General features: G+C 42.2%; 1 protein-coding gene across 2 annotated transcripts; it reads left to right on the top strand.

Annotated features, from left to right (window-relative positions):
• Positions 1–20,183, top strand: LOC110783806 (uncharacterized). 2 transcript variants are annotated; one of them, XR_008920664.1, is made up of 8 exons: positions 1–327; positions 1,485–1,574; positions 1,713–1,793; positions 1,932–2,063; positions 2,175–2,393; positions 4,162–4,254; positions 5,548–5,923; positions 20,051–20,183. XR_008920664.1 is itself a non-coding variant. In XM_021988185.2 (7 exons), exons 1-7 carry the CDS (start codon positions 118–120, stop codon positions 5,707–5,709), a joined length of 987 nt encoding a protein of 328 aa, XP_021843877.1. In that variant the 5' UTR covers positions 1–117; the 3' UTR covers positions 5,710–5,925. The 2 variants fall into 2 exon arrangements, 1 of the variants encoding a protein (XP_021843877.1); XM_021988185.2 differs by lacking the exon at positions 20,051–20,183 and having other exon boundaries at positions 5,548–5,925.
• The last annotated feature ends 2,912 nt before the right edge of the window (positions 20,184–23,095 follow it).

Below are 23,095 nucleotides of genomic sequence, written 5' to 3'. Positions count from 1 at the left end.
GTAAAGTCTAATCCCTCACATTTTATCCGTCTTCTCACTTTCTGAGTGACAAAAACAGACGTTAATGGAGGATTAGGGTTTTGCAGGACAAACGGAACCATTGAACCAAAATCCGTCATGTCTTCTCTAATACTGAAACCTTCCTCACTATCCACGCATTCTTCTCTATCACTATTTGCTTTATCTGCAAGCTCAAGGGTTTCAATTTCTTCGGTGAGATTTCCGAGGAATTTAACTAGCCGACGGCGATTATCTCTCAGTATTCGTGCTTTAAACAATCCATCCTCCGAAAGTAATGCTAAAGATACTAACATTGGCAATTCCACGGTCTCGCTCTCTTTCTCTCTCTTGCTCTATCAAATGTGCTTTCATTTATTTTAGTAAGCGTTATGTTTTGTTGATTTTATTCTTGAATTGATTATTATGTTGTTGGAGTTTGCGGATGATTGCAATTTCCAGTATTACTTTACTTGTCTAATTCAATTTAAGATTTTCGTTTTCTCCGTGGGTTCCTGTTGAATGTTTGTTTCGTGGTCGCGGTGGATTCGTGTTGAGATGCTATAAACATAGAGCTTTCAATTTGATCGAGGATACCTAGGGAGGAAAAGGAAAACGGGCTAGTGTTATGGGTTACACATACTGAGATTCATAAGAATTCTTAAAAATTGATTAGATTGATTTGAATGATTTCTGGGTTTTCTCAATTTCTACATCTCTATCTAATTTAGTGAATCAGTGAATGATGTCATATGAAATAGCTATGCTTGTTGGCACGGTAAATAAGTGTCCCAACTTACTTTATGAGTAATCCTGTCTTAGGATCTTTTTATGTTGTGTTTCTTCTAACTAACACATCTTAGGTGCACGCCTTAGCAGAAAGAAATAATGTACTTCACAGAATTAGATTTCTCCAAGCAGTTTTCTGTAACAAATGACCAATTCATTGTGCGTGTTATAGTCTTATAGATGTTCTATAAATAAATTCCTTCATTTTTTTTTTTCAGAACATAAGCTATTTAATGAACAACTCATGCAATTTCAGACCTTGCTGCCTTAGCCTTGTTACTTGTTTTTTTAACTCATAAGCCACATTTTGACTTTATGATGTGAAGATATATCTACTTATCTGGATATGCTTTTCAAATCTAAATAAACTAAACATTGACCTGCAACTATACCCGGGGTGGGGGTGGGGGTGGGGGGTGTGGGGTCAGGTTGGTTTGATTGCAGGTGTACGCTGAAGATTAAAATAAAGCACTCTCCTCAACCATGGCTTCTATAAATTGTCTGTTTCTGGTGGCACTCTGCATGTTTTATATTTTGGATCATAGCTTTTATGGCTTGTCTGCAGTCATACTTAACATTGTCATCCCACTATCCCTATTTTAGTGCATCTTCTCTATGTTTGATTCCTACTTATTGCTGAAGGGGAGTAGTTATACCTTCTGAGTTCTCGCGATGATATATGTTTTTTACATTACCAGCCCAAGGGCAGGAAAGATATTCTGCTGGAATATGTGAAAAATGTGCAACCAGAAATTATGGAATTGTTTGTTAAAAGGGCATCTCCACAGGTTTGCACTTTTCAACATCATAATCTTCTTCAGATTTGTGAATATATGGTTCTGATTTGAATCATTTGATAACTATTTATCCATCCTAAAATTCATATTTGAATTGCTAGTGAAAGGGTTCGCCTTGTCTCTCCTTAGGTGGTCGATGCAATGCGTCAAACTGTTACAAACATGATTGGCAGTTTACCCCCACAGTTTTTTTCCGTAACAGTAACTACGGTAAGTCCTGTTACCTAACCAGATTGTTTATGCCTTGTTAGATGTAGATGCATCTCCTTGTGTCTTGGCGTTTCACAATTGCATGTAAGCAAAACTAACAACTTTTTGTTTGATTGGAATTGCTAACACTTTTTTCAGGTGGCTGAAAATCTTGCTCAACTTATGTATAGTGTAATGATGACTGGTTATATGTTTAAGAATGCACAGTTCCGATTGGAACTCCAACAAAGTATAGAGCAGGCTGCTCTTCCCGAACCACAAGAAAATAAGGTAACAACTTTCATTGTAATGAAGCCATTCTTCTAATTCAAATTATTCTTCTTAGTTTCTACTGGTCCTCTATCCAGACTTTGTAACTTAAAAGTCAGGCGATTTTTGCAGGATGCTCCGGATTTTGCACCAGGTACACAGAAAAAGGTGACTGGTGAAGTTATTCGGTGGAACAATGTCTCGGGACCTGAGAGAATAGACGCTGTAAAGTACATAGAGCTGCTTGAAGCAGAACTTGAGGAGTTGAGTCGTCAAGTTGCCAGAAAATCTACAAATGGTCAAAATGAATTGTTAGAATATATGAAGTCTCTCGAGCCCCAAAATTTGAAGGTGAGGAATTGTTCTTTCCCTCAAAACTCTTTTTGCATCAGAATGGTTTCATAAGAATCAAAATAAACAAGCAAGACACTGTGAGAACCTGTATCAATTGCTCATGGATGCATGCAAGAGTTAAAATATATTTGTGGCATCACTTCTTTATAAAGGCCCTAAGTTTTTTGTTTATCTATTCTTTCAACTATTGTTTTCCATACAACACAAAAATGCCACTTTTGTTCATAAGATAACTCAAAAGTGCCACGACCCATCATACAACTTATTGATGTCAATATCTTTCAATTACTGCAAACGATAGTGGCAGTCTTGCAGTATTATAAAATTACTACTCCCTCCGTTCTATATTAGTCGCTACATTTTCCTTGTTAAAAGTTTCACATTAGTATAAGTGGTAGTTTTTTCCAATTAAAAAGACAAAGATACCTGTACTTTTTTCAAATCTAACTAATTGCTCCACACTTTCTCTCCTCCTTGTTCCCAAATTACCCCCAAGAAAATGGTCCCCCTTTCGCTTTTTCCCCTCAATTGTGTCCTCCCCCCCCCCCCCCCCCCCCCCGATACCATAAAATGGAGGAAGTATGTAGTAGTTACATCGGCATCAGGAGAAACCAAAGAAGTGACGGAAGTCAATGGTACAAAAATTTTAGCAGAGGAGGCCTAAATGCTAATGGGTGCATGCCACTCTGGAGCAGGTGTTAATTATATGTTGGTGTTACTCGTAGATTCCTAAGACAATTTCTACTCACAACCACCACAAGCTCCTTTTAAGGTATCATGAGGTTCTCTTATTTTGATTTAGAATGTGTTATCTGCAATGAGTTCCCAAATTAAGCAATGGTCTTCAAGCACTTGAAGCACACTTTTTTCCCCTTTCCGTGAATATGATTCTACAATTTTCTTTGTTTGGGGTAAACAATGCATTCACTTTTTAAGAGGTTTTTTTTAAAGCAGTAGCACAGAAAATTGTGTGAAAGAAGGAAGAGTCGGACGAAGAAGAAGGATGGAGTGGGGGAACACAAGCTATCGGGTGGTACTTAAGGCTAGGCTAGGCTGCTAGCACCTTCTGCATCTCACACTATGAACTTTGTAGGACCAGTTTGAACCTTCCACGGCTGCCGTTGAAGTGTTAAGACTCATCTGGGTTGGGTGGGGACACTAATTTGACTATGGAACCCGACAAGGTGTGAACATGTAATATGTGTCGGACTTAGGAGGGTAAAAATGGGCAGGAGAGAGTAGTGGGGAGGTATTCAACGTTTTGTGGGAAGGAACTGAATAGTGAAATTCTTTCCCTTTATTTTTCTTTTTCAGTACAACATTTGTTTCCTTTCCTTTGCTTTAACATCTTACTTTAGCTCTACTTTAAATAAGACCGTGCAAGCACATTATTCATTAAGAGAAAATTTGATACATAATAGAATTTTTTGAAAGATTTCCCCCCTATATAAATAGAAAAATAATATAAATTATCTTGGTCCCTAAGTCCAATCCGAAATTTGGATTTTTTTTTTAAATGTGTCCTCGTGTTATTGAATTTAGAATCTCCCATGTCCAACTCTCAGTCCAACACTCATGAAGTCTATGATCGTGTAAGGGTACAAGCATCATAGGAGCTAATAAAAGAGATTAGTTTAATTATTTACACATCATTTGCCTAGTTCTGATATGCATATAAGCTAATTCCTTTTCTTGTGTAACCTGAGATTCAACTTGTTGATTATATTATTGATCTAATCTAATTGGAAAATTGTGCTTTGTGTAGGAGTTGACAAGTACTGCTGGAGAAGATGTCATTCTGGCAATGAACACATTCATAAAGCGCCTGATGGCTGTTTCTGATCCTGCTCAAATGAAGGTGTAGAGCTATTTTAACTTCCATCTTTTTCACTTTCTTTTGGACTTCCATTATCTTCCTACACGTTTAACTGCATAAACTTGGAGCTATGAAGCATATGTACCCTGACTTTGGTTATTTATTTATGTGTGTGAATGCCTAAGTAACTATGGCCAATAATGATTTTGTATCAAGTTTTGTCTGTTTTAGGTGTGTTTAAGGTAGGGAATCAGGGAAACTTGGTTCCCGTTGTAACTCCCTTTTAGTACAGTATATAGATACTGGACCTTTTCAGGTATTTGAAGAGCTTCTGATTTGGCTTTGACCGAGGCCATTAGGACATGCATTTGACCCATTGGATGGCCAATTGTTTGACTAATTAGTACTACTCGTCTTTCTTTCTGATATATCACACTTTGCTTGTCTAAATTATGAAGCTTCTGAAAATGCTTTCTGTTTTTCCCAACTACATTGGCCTCTAATGAGTAATGACCTCTGCTAAGTCAGTTACTTCTTGTACAGCACACCATTAGAGTGCCAACTAGAAAGGGTGAAAAGGGTTTTTTTTTTTTTTAAATATCATTTAGTAAACATCATAAATTTGAAGTCAAGAACAAGCTCAAATCAACCTAGTATATTTTCAAACACCAACCTTTAAGGATATGTGTCGCTTCGTTCTTTTATCTTTATGTTTTTTTCTTTCCTTTCCTTCATCTTCTCCACTTCAAGGCTTTATCACTCAACATCAATTTCTCATTTCCTTGAACCTTCAAATTAATCTCTCATTTAATTGAATATTTCCCAATTATCCCTCCTCCCTTTCCAGCTTTAGTTCAACCGTAAAAATGAAAGAGGTAGACAGCATCCCTCTCTAGAAATCCCCCATAGAAACCCTAACAGTTCATGTGCTTCAGCCCTAATTTCTTAGATTTTTATTGCAATTTTGATTCGTTCCTTCCAGATTTACACCACCTCCGAGTTTCTCCTAGGCTCTTTTCAGATCTGGTATAGTGGTATAGTTGCCAGAATTTTTTTCTTTTTTTCTTTTCCCAGAGTTCAATAAATGCTGCAACCATGAAATTCTGGTATCTCATCCTCTCTCCAGAAGGTCTTTCAGTTTTGTCCTCCTTGGATGTTCAATGAAATTTGCTGCGGATTGCATTTTTCAAATTTATAAATAATTTTTGCTGCCTTTTTGTAATTATTTAAACTGGCCGGTTGTTACTTACAGTTTATGATATTTAATGGGTGACTTAAACTGGCTGGTTGCTACTTTGTGTGGAGTTTGCTAATATTCTTGGATAACTATTGCAGACTAGTGTTTCGGAGACGAGTGCAACAGAACTTGGCAAGCTATTGTATTGGCTAATGGTTGTCGGGTATGGTATCCGAAATATTGAAGTCCGTTTTGATATGGAAAGGGTACTTGGAACTCCAGCCAAGCTTGCCGAGTTGCCTCCCGGGGAAATCATTTAGGCTCTGCTGAAAAACTGCCTCTGTATGTTCTCCATTATTTATACAGCTGCTTTTGACATGATTTATAAATGTCCAACTGCAGCTTAATAGAGGTTAGGTTTATATTTCATAGAGTAGGTTATAAGATAAGATGAGATGAGATGAGATATGAATGTTCAGCAACTCCTCTTTCTTTCGCTGTAGAAGTTGAGAATTTAATTATGTTTAATGCAAGGTGTACGGGTAGCCCTACCGGTATGCCGGTAGGACAACCCATAACAGCTGTAACATAGACATATACTCACAAGAAGCACCAAAGGTGCAGTCGGCATCCAGGGTTTACAAACCCAGTCGGCAGTTCTCTGACATCATCTGCCTATCAGAGCCGAAAGGGAGGATCCGGAACCAACGGGTAATAACCCGGGTCCTCCGTACAAATAACCCGTCTATATATACGGACCCCCATCAATGCCAAAGGTACGCAATTCCAATCCAATCATTCTTATGAGCATTTATTACAGAGCTATCAGCATAATCTGACTTAAGCATCGGAGGGGTAATTCTCGGATCACTCCCGAGGCTAGTTAACGGCTTCACTGTGCAGGATCCAGTCAGCAACCTCAGTCGGGAGTCAGTCATCCTTTTCCTGTTCCGAGTCCGCCGCCGGAACAATTGGCGCTAGAAGGAGGGGACCCCCACTTGTAAGCAGAACCCACAGCCAGGCAAAACAAAACAAAAAAAAAAAAAAAAAAAAAAAAAAAAAAAGAAATCAATCATAATCATCACCCTTGAAAATGGAGAGTACGCAGTCAGATTCGTATAAGAGAAGCAAAAAGCAGGCCTCGAAAGCAACCCCACAGAGTACGCAGACGACAAAAACAACAACCCCATTGAAACCCACGCTATTCTCGGCAGAACCAATAATAACACCCGTCAATGACCAACCCACCCCCCAGCTAGGGAGCCAGTCGGTCGTCAGCAAAACTACGACTGCAGCAACACCCTTGCATGTTCTGGGATACTCAGTCGAGGACGACGACTCAGAAGGAGAGCCCAAAAGCCCAGCCCAGGACGATACGCAAATGCCGTCTGAACTCGCCGGTCAGTTCTCGGAGGAACAGTTGGCTACAGCAAGAGCGGTGATGGCCGCGTTGTCGGCCTTGAAGCCAGCAAGAAAGGCAAACACAGAACCTGTACCCAGGACAGTCATACACCAGACTGCAGAAACACCAGTCGGCGAAAAACGGAAGAGATTGCCGATAAGAAACCTATTCGGAGAACAGATCCTAGTGCAACAAGAACAACACCCAAATACAAACCAGGCGATTGCTCTGCGCAGTCGGCCGGAACCCATGGTCATCGAAGAGACAAGAGAAGCACCCCAGAGATACGCGTCGCGCCGTTACACCATCCAACCTGCAAACTCCCCCCTGTGCGCGGACATTCTGGAGGAACCAATGGAGAAATTGAAGTTCCCACTCTGCAAGTACGACGGATCCACAGATCCGGAGGTCCGAACTGCTCCATTTTTTTTTTTTTTTTCCTGTTGCTTTTTTCGCCGGGAAGCAGAATGCTCTGTAATTGAAGCTGAAGATAAAGAGCCAGTCTCGCGCTTCGAGTTAGCGAAGCCCTGTAGTAGGGCTGCAACACATTTGAGCAACATATGATGTTGTATACAGATTCCGACGCCATGTGATGCAAGATATTTCCCTCAACGCTGCTGGGAGTGGCATCCGGCTGGTATAAGGGACTACCAAAGGGGTCGGTATATAATTACCGACAGTTAGAAACAGAGTTCATGCTACGGTTCATCAGCCGGCAGCAGAGAAAGAAAACGTCGGGAGAGCTGATGGCAGTCACCCAGAGAAGCGGAGAATCCTTAAGAGATTACCTCACCAGATTCAACAACGAGTCCACCAGCATACCAAACTTGCAGCAAGAGATAGCTGTGGTGGCCCTGATGAGAGGAATGAACCACTGCGAGTTCAAAAAATACTTGGGAAGAAAATCCTTCACCGATTTGGGAAGCGCACTGATAAAGGCCCACGAATACATCAAAAGCGACGAGCTGACGACAATCCCAAATCACTATCAGTCGGCACAGACCAGAAATGCCGCACCAAGGCCGGTTCAGCCGGCGCAGCAGAATCAGAACAGGGGTTCAGAAAGGATGAACAGAGGAAAGACCCAAGAGGGAGGGATTACCAGAAACAATCAACCAGCATATACCCCACATTCCACGAATACACTCCATTGAACGCCCCAAGAGCCGCAATTTACAATGTCAACAAGAACGAAAACTGGAAGAGGCCTCCACCAATGAGCGACAAACCCCGACCACAGTCGAAGTACTGCGCATTCCATGATGACTGTGGACACTATACGGAAAACTGCAGAGATTTGAAGGATAACATCGAGGATATGATCAGGAGAGGCTATCTGACACAATATAAAGCCCGACAGAACAACAACAACCAACAGAATAGCAATTGGCAAAGCAATAACACAAACAACAGATTACCATCCACCCAAACACCGCTCCGAATAGAGCAGAAAGCACCAGAAACCAGTCGGAATGGGGAGGCTAGAAACAGTGGCCAGAAGGGGCCGACAGTATGGGTCATATCTGGAGGACCGTGCCATGGAGGAACAATCAGTGGAGCCGGCAGAAGTCTGGGCGAACACCGCCACCTGGTAAACTACCACAGCACCATAAAATGGCCGGCAACCCAAGTCATGCCAAATATTTCATTCACCCCAGACGACTGTCGCGGAATTATATACCCTCACGACGATCCACTGGTTTTGGGCCTCGAAATAGCAAACTTCCCAGTGAAACGAATACTGGTGGATGGAGGGAGTTCAGCGAACATTATCTTTTGGGAAGCCTTCGTTCAGCTGAAAATAGACGAGACAGAACTCACACGAGTCAACTATCCTGTGATAGGATTCTCCGGAGCCACAGTCTTCCCGGAAGGTAGCATCAGGCTACCAGTGCAGATTGGAGAAGGTAGAGCCGCAAGGGACCTAATGGTAGACTTCTTAGTAATCAAAGTGCCTGCTGCATACAACGTAATAGTGGGTCGGCCATTCATCCACGATGCACAAGCAGTGGTATCAACATACCATCTAACTATGATATACATGTCTAACTTTGAGAAGGCTGAAAGAATCCGAGGCAGTCAAGATTCAGCAAGATCATGCTACTTGACGGCATTAAAAACACCAGGCCGACTGACCCCATCCAGGAATATAGCGAGAGAGGCAGCAACGAAAAGACCGGCAAAGGGTCAAGCCCCAAGATTGGGGGGCGAGTCATCTCTTTTGCCCAAGAAGGAGAAAAGGCAGAAAATGGAGTCACCCACAATCGAAAGCATCGAAAAGGGGACTTCTCTACCTAGGGTAGAGGCCGGAGGAAGGTCAGAAGAAGTCGAGCTGGTAGAAGGAGAAACTGGCAGAACAGTAAAATTAGGAACCGACATTGACCCCCAGTTGCGGGTAAACATGATCGGTCTGTTGAGAGAACATGCGGATGTGTTCGCATTTTCCGCAGACGAAATGCCCGGTATAAGCTCGGAGGTAATCGAGCACCGACTGAATGTCGACAGAGCAGTCAGGCCGGTAAAGCAAAAGAAAAGAAACTTCTCAACATAAAAAAATCAAGCAATACAGGAAGAGGTAGAAAAGTTGTTAGCAGCAGGATTTATTGAACCATGCGACTACCCAGAGTGGTTGGCCAACGTCGTAATGGTTAAGAAGTCAAACGGCTCGTGGAGAATGTGCGTAGATTTCACAAACCTTAATAGAGCATGCCCAAAAGACTGCTACCCACTGCCAAGAATCGACAGGCTAGTCGACTCCACATCTGGCCACGCGCTGCTCAGTTTCCTTGACGCATTCTCCGGGTACCACCAAGTCAGCCTCGCAAAGGCCGACAGGAAAAAAGCAGCATTCATCACTGAGGGGGGAGTATTCTGTTACAAGGCTATGCCGTTTGGGTTAAAGAACGCTGGGGCAACGTACCAAAAACTGGTCGACAGAGTGTTCGCAAACCAAAAAGGCCGCAACATTGAAGTATACGTCGACGACTCCATAGTGAAAAGCAAATTGGAGACCGATCATTTAGATGACCTCAGGGAAACGTTTGAAACTCTGCGCCGTTACCAAATGAAACTAAACCCCAAGAAATGTGTGTTCGGAGTGAAATCGGGGAAGTTCTTGGGTTTCCTTGTCAGCGAGAGAGGCATAGACGCAAACCCAGATAAGGTAGAAGCGATACTCAGTCTGCCTCAACCAAAAAGCATCAAAGATGTACAAAGGCTGACAGGAAGAATGGCGGCTCTGACAAGATTTGTTAGCAAATCAGCCGACAGGTCGATTCCATTTTTTAACACTCTTAAGCAGAACGGATAATTCCGGTGGGGGGAAACCGAGGAAAGGGCCTTCGAGAAGGTAAAAGAACATCTTCGTGCTTTACCGACGATAGCCAGGCCGGAAGAGGGCGACAAGCTACAATTATATGTGTTCGCTTCAGCCCAAACCGTTGCTGCTGTACTAATCAGTGAAAGAGACAAAGTCCAGCAGCCGATATACTTTGTCAGCCACATTTTGAATCCGGCAGAAGCAAGATACTCGCTGATAGAGAAAGTGGCCTATGCAGTCCTGATAGCCGCCAGAAAGCTCAGACCATATTTTGACGCACATACCATACAAATTCTGACGAACTTTCCACTAGAGAAGGCTTTGCAAAAAATGGATACAGCCGGCAGACTGTTGCGATGGGCAATAGAGCTGTCGGAGTACGATCTTGAGTTTCACCCGCGCAATGCAATAAAAGCACAAGCTTTGGCTGACTTCGTAGTTGAAGCATCCTATCAAGAAGAGGAAACCAAAGCAGAATCCTGGAAAGTATCAGTAGACGGTTCAGCCGCTCAGTCGGGAGCGGGAGCCGGCGTTGTCATGATCTCTCCGACAGGAGATAAGTTCGAATACGCAATCAGATTCACTTTCGCAGCTTCGAACAACGAAGCAGAATATGAAGCAGCCATTGCAGGGGTACAGCTATGCTTGTTGGTGGCAAATCAGTTTTCGGGAGAGTATGAAACAAAAGAGCCGTCAATGCGGCGGTATCAAGAAAAACTGAAGACGCTGACAGCGAAATTAGAAGCTTTTGACATCGAATTGGTCCCCAGAGCGTTGAACACTGCCGCAGACAACCTAGCAAAACTGGCCAGTTCGAAAACAATCGAGCTCAGTCGATCAGTAATGATAGAAATCATGCACAGAAGGAGTACGGAGGAAAAAGGAAAGGAAATAATGGTCATCACGGCAAACAAAGAGTGGTACGATGATATCTGGGCGTACAAGACGACTGGAGTTCTCCCGGCCGATATCAGGGAGGCAAAGAAAATCAAAAAAGACATCTGCTGGTACGTCATATATCAGGGGCAAATCTATAAAAGAGCCTTCAGCCTCCCCCTGCTGCGGTGTTTGACGGCATACGAATCCGCAAGGTTAATCGAAGAAATGCATGAAGGAATATGCGGAAACCATGTAGGAGGAAAAACACTTGCTTTGATCTGCCAAAGACAAGGTTACTACTGGCCAACCATGCTGGAGGACGCACAGAGCTACGTCAAGAAATGCGAAAAATGCCAGCTATTTGCCCCAGTAATACGTATGCCAGCAAACGACTTGATGCCCATTTTGAATCCAATCCCATTCGCCCAGTGGGGAATGGATATCGTGGGACCCTTCACAACAGCCTCAGGAGGCAGGAAGTTCTTGATTGTTGCCGTCGATTACTTCACAAAATGGATTGAGGCCGAGCCGGTAGCAAAAATAACAGCCAACCAGGTACGGAAGTTCATCTGGAAAAACATCATAACAAGATTTGGAATACCGACAGCAATAGTATTCGACCACGGATGCCAGTTCGACTGCGAACCTATACGAGCATTCTTGGCAGACTACCGGATCAAATTCGCATATGCCTCAGTCTGCCACCCGCAGAGCAACGGGCAAGCCGAGGCTGCAAACAAACAAATACTCGTAGCCCTTAAGAAAAAGTTGGATGAGTTCAAGGGCAAGTGGGCAGACACAGTCCCAGAGGTTCTATGGGGTAACAGAACGACGGTTAAAGAAGCAACAGGAGAGAGTCCTTTCAAACTGTGTTTCGGATCAGAAGCAGTCATACCGGCTGAAGTAGCACTACCCACCTTTCGCATCCAGCATTATGAAGAACAGGGAAACGACAGCTTACTCAGACACCAGCTTGATTTCCTACCAGAGGTCAGACTGCAGGCGGAAATTAGGTCGGCCGCATACAAAAACAGAATGAGCAGGGCCTACAACAAGCGAGTAAAACATAGGAAGCTGGAGGTAGGCGACCTTGTACTCCGCCGGACGGCAGCAACCGGCAAAGCTCAAAAACAAGGAAAACTGACTGCAAATTGGGAAGGGCCCTACCAGATATGGGAAGAAGTGGTAGCTGGATCATACAGACTAATGGAGATGAATGGAACACCGCTGAAGAACTCATGGAACGCAGATACTTTAAGAAAATTCCATGTGTGAAGTTGTATGAAAACATGATGTAGTAGGGCCGACAGTGCCATATTTTGAAATCTAATATATGAGCTACAACTATATTCCAGGTAAACTATACGGCATAAACAAAACGAAATAAAAGGTTGAGCACATTGGCTCAATCAGCAATGTTGCAAGATACGACAAAGCGAAATAAAAGGTTGAGCACATTGGCTCAGTCAGCAATGTTGCAAGATACGACAAAACGAAATAAAAGGTTGAGCACATTGGCTCAGTCAGCAATGTTGCAAGATACGACAAAACGAAATAAAAAGTTGAGCACATTGGCTCAGTCAGCAATGTTGCAAGATACGACAAAACGAAATAAAAGGTTGAGCACATTGGCTCAGTCAGCAATGTTGCAAGATACGACAAAGCGAAATAAAAGGTTGAGCACATTGGCTCAGTCAGCAATGTTGCAAGATACGACAAAACGAAATAAAAGGTTGAGCACATTGGCTCAGTCAGCAATGTTGCAAGATACGACAAAACGAAATAAAAGGTTGAGCACATTGGCTCAGTCAGCAATGTTGCAAGATACGACAAAACGAAATAAAAGGTTGAGCACATTGGCTCAGTCAGCAATGTTGCAAGATACGACAAAACGACATAAAAGGTTGAGCACATTGGCTCAGTCAGCAATGTTGCAAGATACAACAAAACGAAATCAAAGGTTGAGCACATTGGCTCAGTCAGCAAAGATTACCATACGGTAAAAGTTAAAATCTAAATTTGAGCACATTGGCTCAGTCAGCAATGATGCAAGATACGGTAAAAATTAAAATCTAAGGGTGAGCACATTGGCTTAGTCAGCAACGAGGCAAAATACGACATAAGCATATGCAAGGGTTGAACACATTGGCCCAGTCGACAAGAGGCAAGATGCAATATATAATAAAATCAAAGGCAAAACGACGCCATTACATGACAAATTGAATAAAAACAAACGGATAATCCATCAAGTGCATCACATAGGTTTTAAACAACGGATTTTTCATGAAATACCCCCGAATTATGGCGTAATTCACCAAATGCCCCTCGACTTTCAGAAATTCACCAAATGCCCCTCACAAATGACTTAATACCCAAAATACCCTTACTAATGACGCGCCGTTAGTCCTCCGTTAGCCTAATTTTTAAATTCACCAAATACCCCTATTTTATAACTTATTTCATATAATACCTCTATTCTGAAACTTAATTCACCAAATACACATAACTTAAAATTACCCATTTTGATGCTCAGCGGCTAGTTTTTATGTTTGAAAATTAGCCGTTGCTTATTGTTTGCTTATAAAAACCCCTTTTCTGACTATTTATTGTAGTTTTTCTATTGTTTTGTTAATTTCATATCATTTTTGTCATGAGTTTTCTTTCAAAATCATCATCCACACCCATGAATCCACATATGTAAGAGTCCCAAACAATTTCTAATATTATGGGAGGAAATTTTCATCTGAGGCTCCGATACAACACTCAGTAAGTTTCAATTATGATCCAATAAGTTCAGGCCTCATCCAGTAAAGACAATGCACTTTAGCTGAGCAAAAGGCCAAAAAACCCCATTTTCAAAGGGATCTTATGTAAGTGAAGCTAAAGTAATTCAATCTAAAGCTAACACCTTAATTTTCTTATTGTCCGAATGGTAAAGAAACTAAGAAATCAAGTTCAATAACACATACATTTTTATCACAACCTCGATTTCAACTTGGATTCATGATGTGAATATCTTGAGTTTGGAGGCAAATCTTTGTGCCAAGATTCATGTTTTTTCACTGGTTCATGAGCTTTGGAACATACCTTAGTTTCATTTTTTTTTTCTTGTTCCCTCAAATCCAAAAATAGACATTTGTCCATAAATCTGACCATGTCAATAGGACCTAGCTCAAAAGAAAAGTGGGAAAACCTTTATGCCTCGACTGTAAGGTTGAGAGAAAGTTAGGAGATTGAAGAAAGATGTTTGGAGGCAGTAGAGACAGGAGACAAAAGGGAGTTAACGTTAAATATGTGGCATGGAAGCAATAGAAGCCGAGGTAGCTGGAACATATGCGTTAGAATAAAATTAATAAGAGCTTTATTTTTAATCTGTTTGCATATGTTAAAGATATTTCCCATATTGAAAAAGGAATACCTTCCGATTGCATGGTAAATATAATTAATTGGTCACATAAAGAATAAGGTACAAAAGAAGTAGCTATTTTCTTGAAGAGTTGCGACGTTTTGAGGTGTTTTTAGGAGTGTTTTATGTTTTAGTGTTGTACCGGAGCTTCAGATTGAGTGTTGTATCAGATATTCGGATGTCAAATTTTCTCCCATGATAACAAAATTTATTTGGAACTCTTACATATGTGGACTCATTGGGTGTGGATGATGATTTTGAAAGAAAACTCATGACAAAAATGATATGAAATTAACAAAATAATAGGAAAACTACAATAAACCGTCAGAAAAAGAGTATTTATAAGCAAACAATAAGCAACGGCTAATTTTCAAACACAAAAACTAGCCGTTGAGCATCAAAATGAGTAATTTTAAGTTATTGGTATTTGGTGAATTAAGTTTCTGAATAAGGGTATTTGGTGAAATAAGTATTAAAATAGGGGTATTTGGTGAATTTGAAAATTAGGTTAACGGAGGACTAACTGCGCATCATTAGTAAGGGTATTTTGGGTATTAAGTCATTTGTGAGGGGCATTTGGTGAATTTCTGAAAATCGAGGGGCATTTGGTGAATTACGCCAAAATTCGGGGGTATTTCATGAAAAATCCGTTTAAACAAATACAGGGACGACAGCCACCACCCAAAAATAACTAAATGCGGAGTGAGTAGCTGCTAAAAGGCACAAACATACGCCTCAGACGGCGCAGCCAAGACGACAATAACGTTCTTGAAACAGTTAACACACGGCAAAAGACAAAGTGCCACAAACAGCTAAAAGGTACCAAAAAAGGAAATTGTTTATAAGTTACATCCGCTAAATGATATTCAAAAGCTACCAACAGACATTAACAAGTATGAGGCCGGAAAAAACTGTTGGAAGAACCACAGGAAGAGCCTGGTGATGACTGCCAAGACCGTCAAGCTGAGTAGTCTGCATCACTCCAGTAAGCAGACTCGGGAATCTCCCTGTCGGGCAGAAGGCGAGGGTCAGCATTCTGAATGACGATGTCTGGGAAGGTCTGGGTCTCCATGCCAGTCGGATCAATATAGCCACCCTCTTCATAGGATCCCTCCACCTTACCCCAGGCATCCTCAGTCAGCGTCAAGGCTTTGACGGCACAACGATGAGCTGCAGTCCACCCACCATTGTAGCGCCCCTTCATCTCCTCGCAGTAGAAGTCAGACTTCATAAACTTCTGCACAGCCTTCAGCGCCACAGCCTTGCGATCATCCTTAGCAGCTCTCTCAGCATCTTGGGCCGCCTGCAGCGCCGCATCCAGCTTGGTCTGCAGCTCAGCCGTCTTCTGCTCTTCGGCCGTCAACTTGGCTGGAAGAAGCTCTAGTTCAACCTTCCTATTGCCTGCGGCAATAACATCCAGCTCAAGTCTCGCAATCTCCTTCCGGCAGTCACCTTCAGTCCTGACCGATTCAGCAAGGTCCGTCTAAAGCTTCTCTTTCTCAGCTTGCGATCGTTTTAAACGACGCTGATAGCTCCGATAGCACTCCACAAGCTCGGTAGCAGATTGCGTCACCTGAGGAAAGTAAAATCGCTCAGAGCCGAAAATAAAAACAAGTATAAAAAACAAGCAAGTCAAAGAGGGAAGTAAAATACCGAGTACAGGTCATGCATCAACTGTGCAGCCGGCGTCTCAATCTCCTGGGGCGTACCGTCGGCGGGTGTAACAACTTGGCGCAGAGACCGGTAGCCCAGTGTACCTCCGTCTTTAGGACGGTCAAAAAGGATAGACTCACCCCTCAGAACATCATTCTGCGGCTGCCAGTGCTCTTCAGCATGACCGGGAGCAGCGGCTAGACCGGCAAGAATATCCGGAGATAGCACAACAGTTTTGTCCTCGATGAACCCCCCAGAACGAACTATAACCCCATACTTAGAGGCCGAGCTGGCAGACCGGTTCATGGAAGGGCTATGCCTCGACACAGGCACAGGATGGATCGGATCGCTAATCAAGTCGCTCAACACCTGCTTCCGGTTCAATTTGGACAAAAGGTCAGCATCCAAAATCTCAACCGACTGAGCAGGCTGTTCAGCAATCTTCTTTCCAGCGCCAGATGTCTGCAAGGGTTTGTCGACGCTGGCGTAGACGTCTTTCACCTTCTCCTGCGCTGTCTTCGCAGCGTCATTTTTTGACCGTTTGGGAGAACTGGCCTTCGCCTGGCTGGAAGACCTCTTCCGAGTAGCATGTCCCCCCCGACCGGTAGGAAGAGAAGCAAACCTGCCAGTAGTCATTTCGTCTTGGGCTGAGGATGTAGCCTGGTCAGCTGCCGGAACCTTTGTTCGAACAACGCGAGGAACAACACCTCGGTCCACAACGGCAGAAGGAGTCACAAAGCTGGCTGACCGACCACGACAAGCTTTCGCGCAGAAAGTAGAAACAGTGTAATATTTCTCAGCAGGACCCGCCGGACACTGTTCAGCAACCCTCCAATTCTTGTCAAGGCCGAGTGAAGCCTTGTTTAAAAGATGGTGCCCTAAGAAAAATAATATAAATAAATAAATAAATGAACGAGGAAGTCAGAAAATTTTTTTAACAAACGCAACACGACACAACAGAGATCCAAGAAATATAAACAAATACAGCAGATAACGAGTGCAGGCAAACAACTGCATTTACCAAGGGGATGTGTAGGTGCAAGACCGACTGCGCCCAAAGCGGCAGGACTAAGAATATAACCGGCAGGAGGAAGCCAAAAAGCCGGCAAGGTTTTAGGCTTAGACAGCCCAACGTCAACATAGTCAACCAGCAGCCTGTCGTACGCACGTTGCTCTCGGGGCCCAAGGTCGGCTTGGTCAAATTGTTCCATCCTAGGTTTAGGCTGGTAGAATGTACGCCGAAGGGGGTAATCTTCGGGAACAGCCATGAAATAGAAGTGGTCCTTCCAGTCTTTGCAGCTGGAGAGCCGGGGGCTCACAGTCTGACGCTGACTCTTGGTAAAGATCGTCCACCAGCCGGTATCTTTCCCATCACGCTTCAGCCAGTGCAGTTTTTTGAAAAGGTTGAGGGTCAAGGGCCACTGTTTGAATGAAAATAACCAAGTGTACGCAACCAGATTGCGAATAACTATGGGCGATAATTGAACGAGGCCGACATTCCAGGCCCGCAGAACCTTCTCAATGAACGGGTGCAAGGGAAAGCGCAACCCATAGTCGAACATCTTCGTGTATACAACAACATGACCTACGGGACAGTCGGCCAACGTTTGCTCTTCTTTCGGCACAGTCAACTTGTAGCCCTCAGGTAAACCCAAAAAGCGACCACCAACCTCAGAATGCCGGTTGGCAACGGCCTCTTTTACAAAGTCACTATCTATCTCAGTGGTGAGGGCAGCAGAATCATTACGGGGAGGGGCCGGAACCAAGAACGCGGCAGCCTCACCTTCGAAATTCACATCGGCGTCCAAGGCCTCTTCTTCAAACACTTGCTGCAAAATCGCAGCATCCTCCTCATCTTCATCAGAGTCGGCAATGGGCGGCGCCCTTAGCCCGGGAGTCCCAGACTCAGAAGACTCCAGTATGGAGTCGCCAGGGGTGGAAGGCACATCACCACTAACGGCGGCATCAACCTCACCCGCATCATGGACGGCAGGATCCTTCCCGGCCCGTCGATTACTTGTAGACGGTTCGGCGTCTGACGGCATGACCCTAGAAACATATATATTGCCGATGTTAGTACCGTACTCCCCAAGACCAGAGCCGCCAGGCTAAGTAAATTCCCGATAATCCCGCAAATGGTACCTAACCGAAATCGGATCTACGTCTAATATCGGCTCCCCAGCCGGCACGTTATGCTCATTCGGCCTAAGCTCTCTCTCCATTCGTGCCCGCAGGTCATGTAGCTGTTGTGAGCGAGTAAACTGAGCCGCAGTCATGGGTATAAAAGGGCCGGTAACAGGATTCCCACCCATAAACTCTGCAAAAGGAGGTGGCGTGTTCGATTTTACCCCCCACCCAGCATTCTTAGCATTACTACCGGCCGTATTCCCGTCCATATTTAGTTCTATACCAGAATCGCTACTTGTGTCTGACAGATCTATCACGTTACTAACCCCAACCCTACCAGTCATGTTTTGGCTACCCCCACTCAAAACGCATGCAAGCAAAGAACATAAACACCCGACAAAAAGAGAAAGTAAGACCAGAAACCGTACCTAATTCTGGAAATTCACTCTCAAACAGCTGCAAAGTCCCTCAAACAACCCAACTGAAAGAGCAACACGAGAAAATCAGACAGCCAAACCTTAACAAAACAGCAGACAACCTAAAAAAAAAAAAACCAGACTAAGTTCAAAACTTACCAAGAGAGACAACCAAACCCCAACGGAAAAGTACGGCAGGAAGAAACGGACAAAAACTAAGAGGAAAAACAAGAGAGAGAAAGAGAGCAAATTGGCAGCGCGAAAATTGGCAAAGGAAAATAAGAAAGAGCGGAAATGAAGAAAAAAAAGAAGAAACGGTTATTTAAAAGAACGAAAGGAAGTTGAAACGACAAGAAGCAGATCTGGGCGGTTGAAAATATCACAACTCCCCACACTTGCCGGATGGCCGACACGTGTCCAAAACACTTTTCAAAATCTCCCGCCACGCGCATAAAGAAAAATGAACCGTCACCACGTGTCAGTCAAGGGGGCTAGTCAGCCTAAAAAGTTAAGGGGGCTAGTCAGCCTAAAAAGTCAAGGGGGCTAGTCAGCCTAAAAAGTCAAGGGGGCTAGTCAGCCTAATAAAGTCAAGGGGGCTAGTCAGCCTAATAAAGTCAAGGGGGCTAGTCAGCCTAGAAACTCAAGGGGGCTAGTCAGCCTAAAAAGTCAAGGGGGCTAGTCAGCCTAGAAACTCAAGGGGACTAGTCATTCAAAGAAATCAAGGATAACAGTCAGCCAAGAGAATCAAACACAAACATGGGCAGCCGGCATACAAAAAACCTTCCACTTAAAGCAATCAATCCTTGTCCTAATGGGGGCTAGTCGTGACATCAGAACAAGTATTGAGCTAAAAACCGCACTGTAAAACAACCATCTACAGAACAATCACACCCGTGGGGTGTTGATCGTCCCCGAGGGGGCTAGTTGTATAGGGGGCTTACCCCAGCTTTCGCTTTTTTCTTTTTATCAGAGCAACTACAGACCGTAAAAACCAGCTGTAGTCACTCTGAGGGGGCTAGTTGTACGGGTAGCCCTACCGGTATGCCGGTAGGACAACCCATAACAGCTGTAACATAGACATATACTCACAAGAAGCACCAAAGGTGCAGTCGGCATCCGGGGTTTACAAACCCAGTCGGCAGTTCTCTGACATCATCTGCCTATCAAAGCCGAAAGGGAGGATCCGGAACCAACGGGTAATAACCCGGGTCCTCCGTACAAATAACCCGTCTATATATACGGACCCCCATCAATGCCAAAGGTACGCAATTCCAATCCAATCATTCTTATGAGCATTTATTACAGAGCTATCAGCATAATCTGACTTAAGCATCGGAGGGGTAATTCTCGGATCACTCCAGAGGCTAGTTAACGGCTTCACTGTGCAGGATCCAGTCAGCAACCTCAGCCGGGAGTCAGTCATCCTTTTCCTGTTCCGAGTCCGCCGCCGGAACACAAGGTTACACACTTGTGTTTTGCCTCCCTCATGTGTTTTCCCTATTTTCCATTTTGGGATATTATAACAAGAGTAGAAGCAATGAAGCATTGTTATATGTGATAATGTTCCATAAAGAAAACATAATATCGATGCGTTTCTTCGTTGTTAGGAAATGATGTTATTTGGCAGAAGTAATATTTGATAATGCTGCAGCTGGTAAACATAGTTGTTTAAGGCTTCGTTTGGTAGGGCGTAAAACGTTTTCATGGAAGACGATTTTTCCCTTTTCAATCATTTTACGTTGTTTGGTTGGGTAAGGGATGTAAAATAATTTTACATGGCTCCCTCAAATGTGGAAAACCCTTTTCCATTTGAAAGGGAGGGAAACTACTTTTGCTTTTTTCCTCCCTACCCCCTCTCCTTTCTTCCCCTCAATCTTCATCATTTTCTCTCATTTTCCTTTAAGTTACCAAACAAAGGAAAACTAATTTTGAATTGTATTTTCCCTTGAAAATTATTTTACATGGAAAATCATTTTACGTTAAAAATGTTTTACACCCTATCAAACGGAGTCTAAGTGTTTAGGAAGTATGATTTCTACTCCGTAGTTCTCAGATCTCAATTATGTATAGCCGTATAGGATAATGATAACATTACTCTGTAAATCATGACTCACGTGCAATGGACTGAGGAGTGCATTCATTTCAAGGGGGGAAAGTGGAAGCATCTTACATTCTCTAAAGTGTAACGTACAGTTTTATCTTTTTAATCGAAATAAAGACTTTTTTAAAATTACCATCTTATAAAGTTCACTTTATTAAATTTTATTTAAAAATTACCACTTTATAAAATTACTTATTCATTTTAAAATATAGTGTCTGTGTTTCTAATATGGTGTCCCTGGATTAGGGATGGAAATGGGTGGGATTTGGGTCGGGTGGAGCATCACCCGCATCTATCACCCGCTTCCATCCGTTTCACTTTGTCCATCCGTCACCCGCTTTACTCATCACCCGTATTTCGTCCATCCATCACCCGCGGGTGAACCGGGTGGATCGGGTGATATTCGGGTGAAAATTATTAACTATTAGAAATTCACCATCTAATAATATGCATAATAATTACGAAAATAAAAAGGTTACATACATTCACTTATTTCCAAAACATATAATTAGTTCTTATCACGCATAACTTATAACCAAAAAAGAAAATTAAATAAGCACTAACTTTAGTAAATAATGGACTTATCAACACATTTTATGTTTAAATATTAATATAAATAATATATTTAAAATAAATGGGTGGCGGATCGGGTGATAAACGGGTGATGGGTCGGGTGATGGATAAAAACACATCACCCGTATCCGACCCGCATCCATCACCCGCCTGACCCATCACCCGCTTTTCATCCATTTAATTCGGGTGTTCACCCGTTTAATTATAGCGGATGATCGGGTTAATGGATCATCCACTGATATTTCCATCCCTACCCTGGATGATGTGGTTACACGTAATTCCAATAATGTCCTAAAAAAGTCTGAATTTTTATGTTGAAAATTATACTTTCAGACTTTAATTCAACTCATGTGTTTGATTTTGTCTTTTTGTGACTCATTTATTATGTACACACATTTAATCTCTAATTTCTCTCTCCATAAAAGCCACCTAACATGTACTTTATTTTGAAAGTACAAATAATTATTGTTTTATTATCATTGATATCCTTTTCCTTAATTCCCCGAACACTATATTTTGGGACGGAGGGAGTATAAATTTTCAAAGTTACCACTATTTAATGGAAAATGTTAAGTTTTCAGTAAGTGGGGCTCATTTTTTTGTTTGCTTTAGTTTTTACTTCATTTTTCCCATGATTCTTCCTCCATTCTTCCTCCTCCTTCACAAACATAGTGTAATGCAATCAAATAGCTTATATATTGAAAAATGATGGAAACTTTTTGTCTTGTAAGAGTATTTTTTATTTTCGTTTGCTCAAGCTATGCATAATGCACTAAAATTGACAAAAATAGTTGTTGGAACAATTTTGTTTTTTCGGAAATCAGAATCATAATGCATCAAAACGATAATTATCCATTCATTATCATTATCTTTTGCCTCTTTATGATATGGTTAACCTTTTTAAACTTGATTTGAAATAGATTGCAAATGAATACTTGGCGCTCTTAGTCTTATTAAATATATTAACAACCGCGAATATTATCAACAACATAGGAAAAAAATTATATTTGGCACGGGACATATGGTCAGTATAACTAAAATTGTATTGGCAACGGTAAATATTGCATTGAAAAAATGATTGTCCGATAAAAGAGTAATTGGGTGAGTGATGATTCACAACAATTTCGATGCTTAAACGGTTAAACCCAATCTGGCTTTTTCTTCCAAAGTGATTCTTCCTTATTCGGTTGTGTAAATGATTGGGTGAAAGATGAAAAATAAGGATGAATAAGGAAGGAGGAAGAAAGAAGAATCGTGGAAAAAATAGAGGGAAAACAAAAGAAAATAAAAAGTGGGCCCCATTCACGGAAAACTTATCTGTTTTCGCTAAATGGTGGTAATTTTATAGGTTTGTGGTTTTATAATGTGTTAATTTTTAAATAAAATTTTATAAGGTGGTAAGTTTGAAAAAGTAGACTTTATAAGGGGTAATTTTGAAAAAATCCTTGAAATAAAGGGGGGAGTGAATTGAAACAGGAAATAGGACATTCGAATTAGATTTGGTTCGGTTCATATAAACATGTGATGCGTCATCTGGTATATTATCGTCTCTATCAATTTATTCTGGTCAATTGTCGATTGACTAATTTATTATAAATCAATATGTACGAGAATGATTTAGATTGGACAATCAAGTACGAGTTAGTTCAATTTTGGAGACAAATTAAAGAAAGAAGGAGCGTTGGGAGGTAGATGGGGATTTACCGACATCTTTTCTTTATTTCAGAGTTAAGGTGAGTCGGAAGAAGAATGAAATTTTAACTCTTAAAGATCAAAATGGTGAAGGAAATAATGCCCTTGGTCCACCTATGCATATAATATTAAGTCTAA

Source organism: Spinacia oleracea, chromosome 5 (assembly GCF_020520425.1).
Source record: "Spinacia oleracea cultivar Varoflay chromosome 5, BTI_SOV_V1, whole genome shotgun sequence".
NCBI lineage: Eukaryota > Viridiplantae > Streptophyta > Magnoliopsida > Caryophyllales > Amaranthaceae > Spinacia > Spinacia oleracea.
The sequence above is the reverse complement of the archived record's forward strand: the minus strand, read 5'-3'. Positions and strand labels throughout refer to the sequence as shown.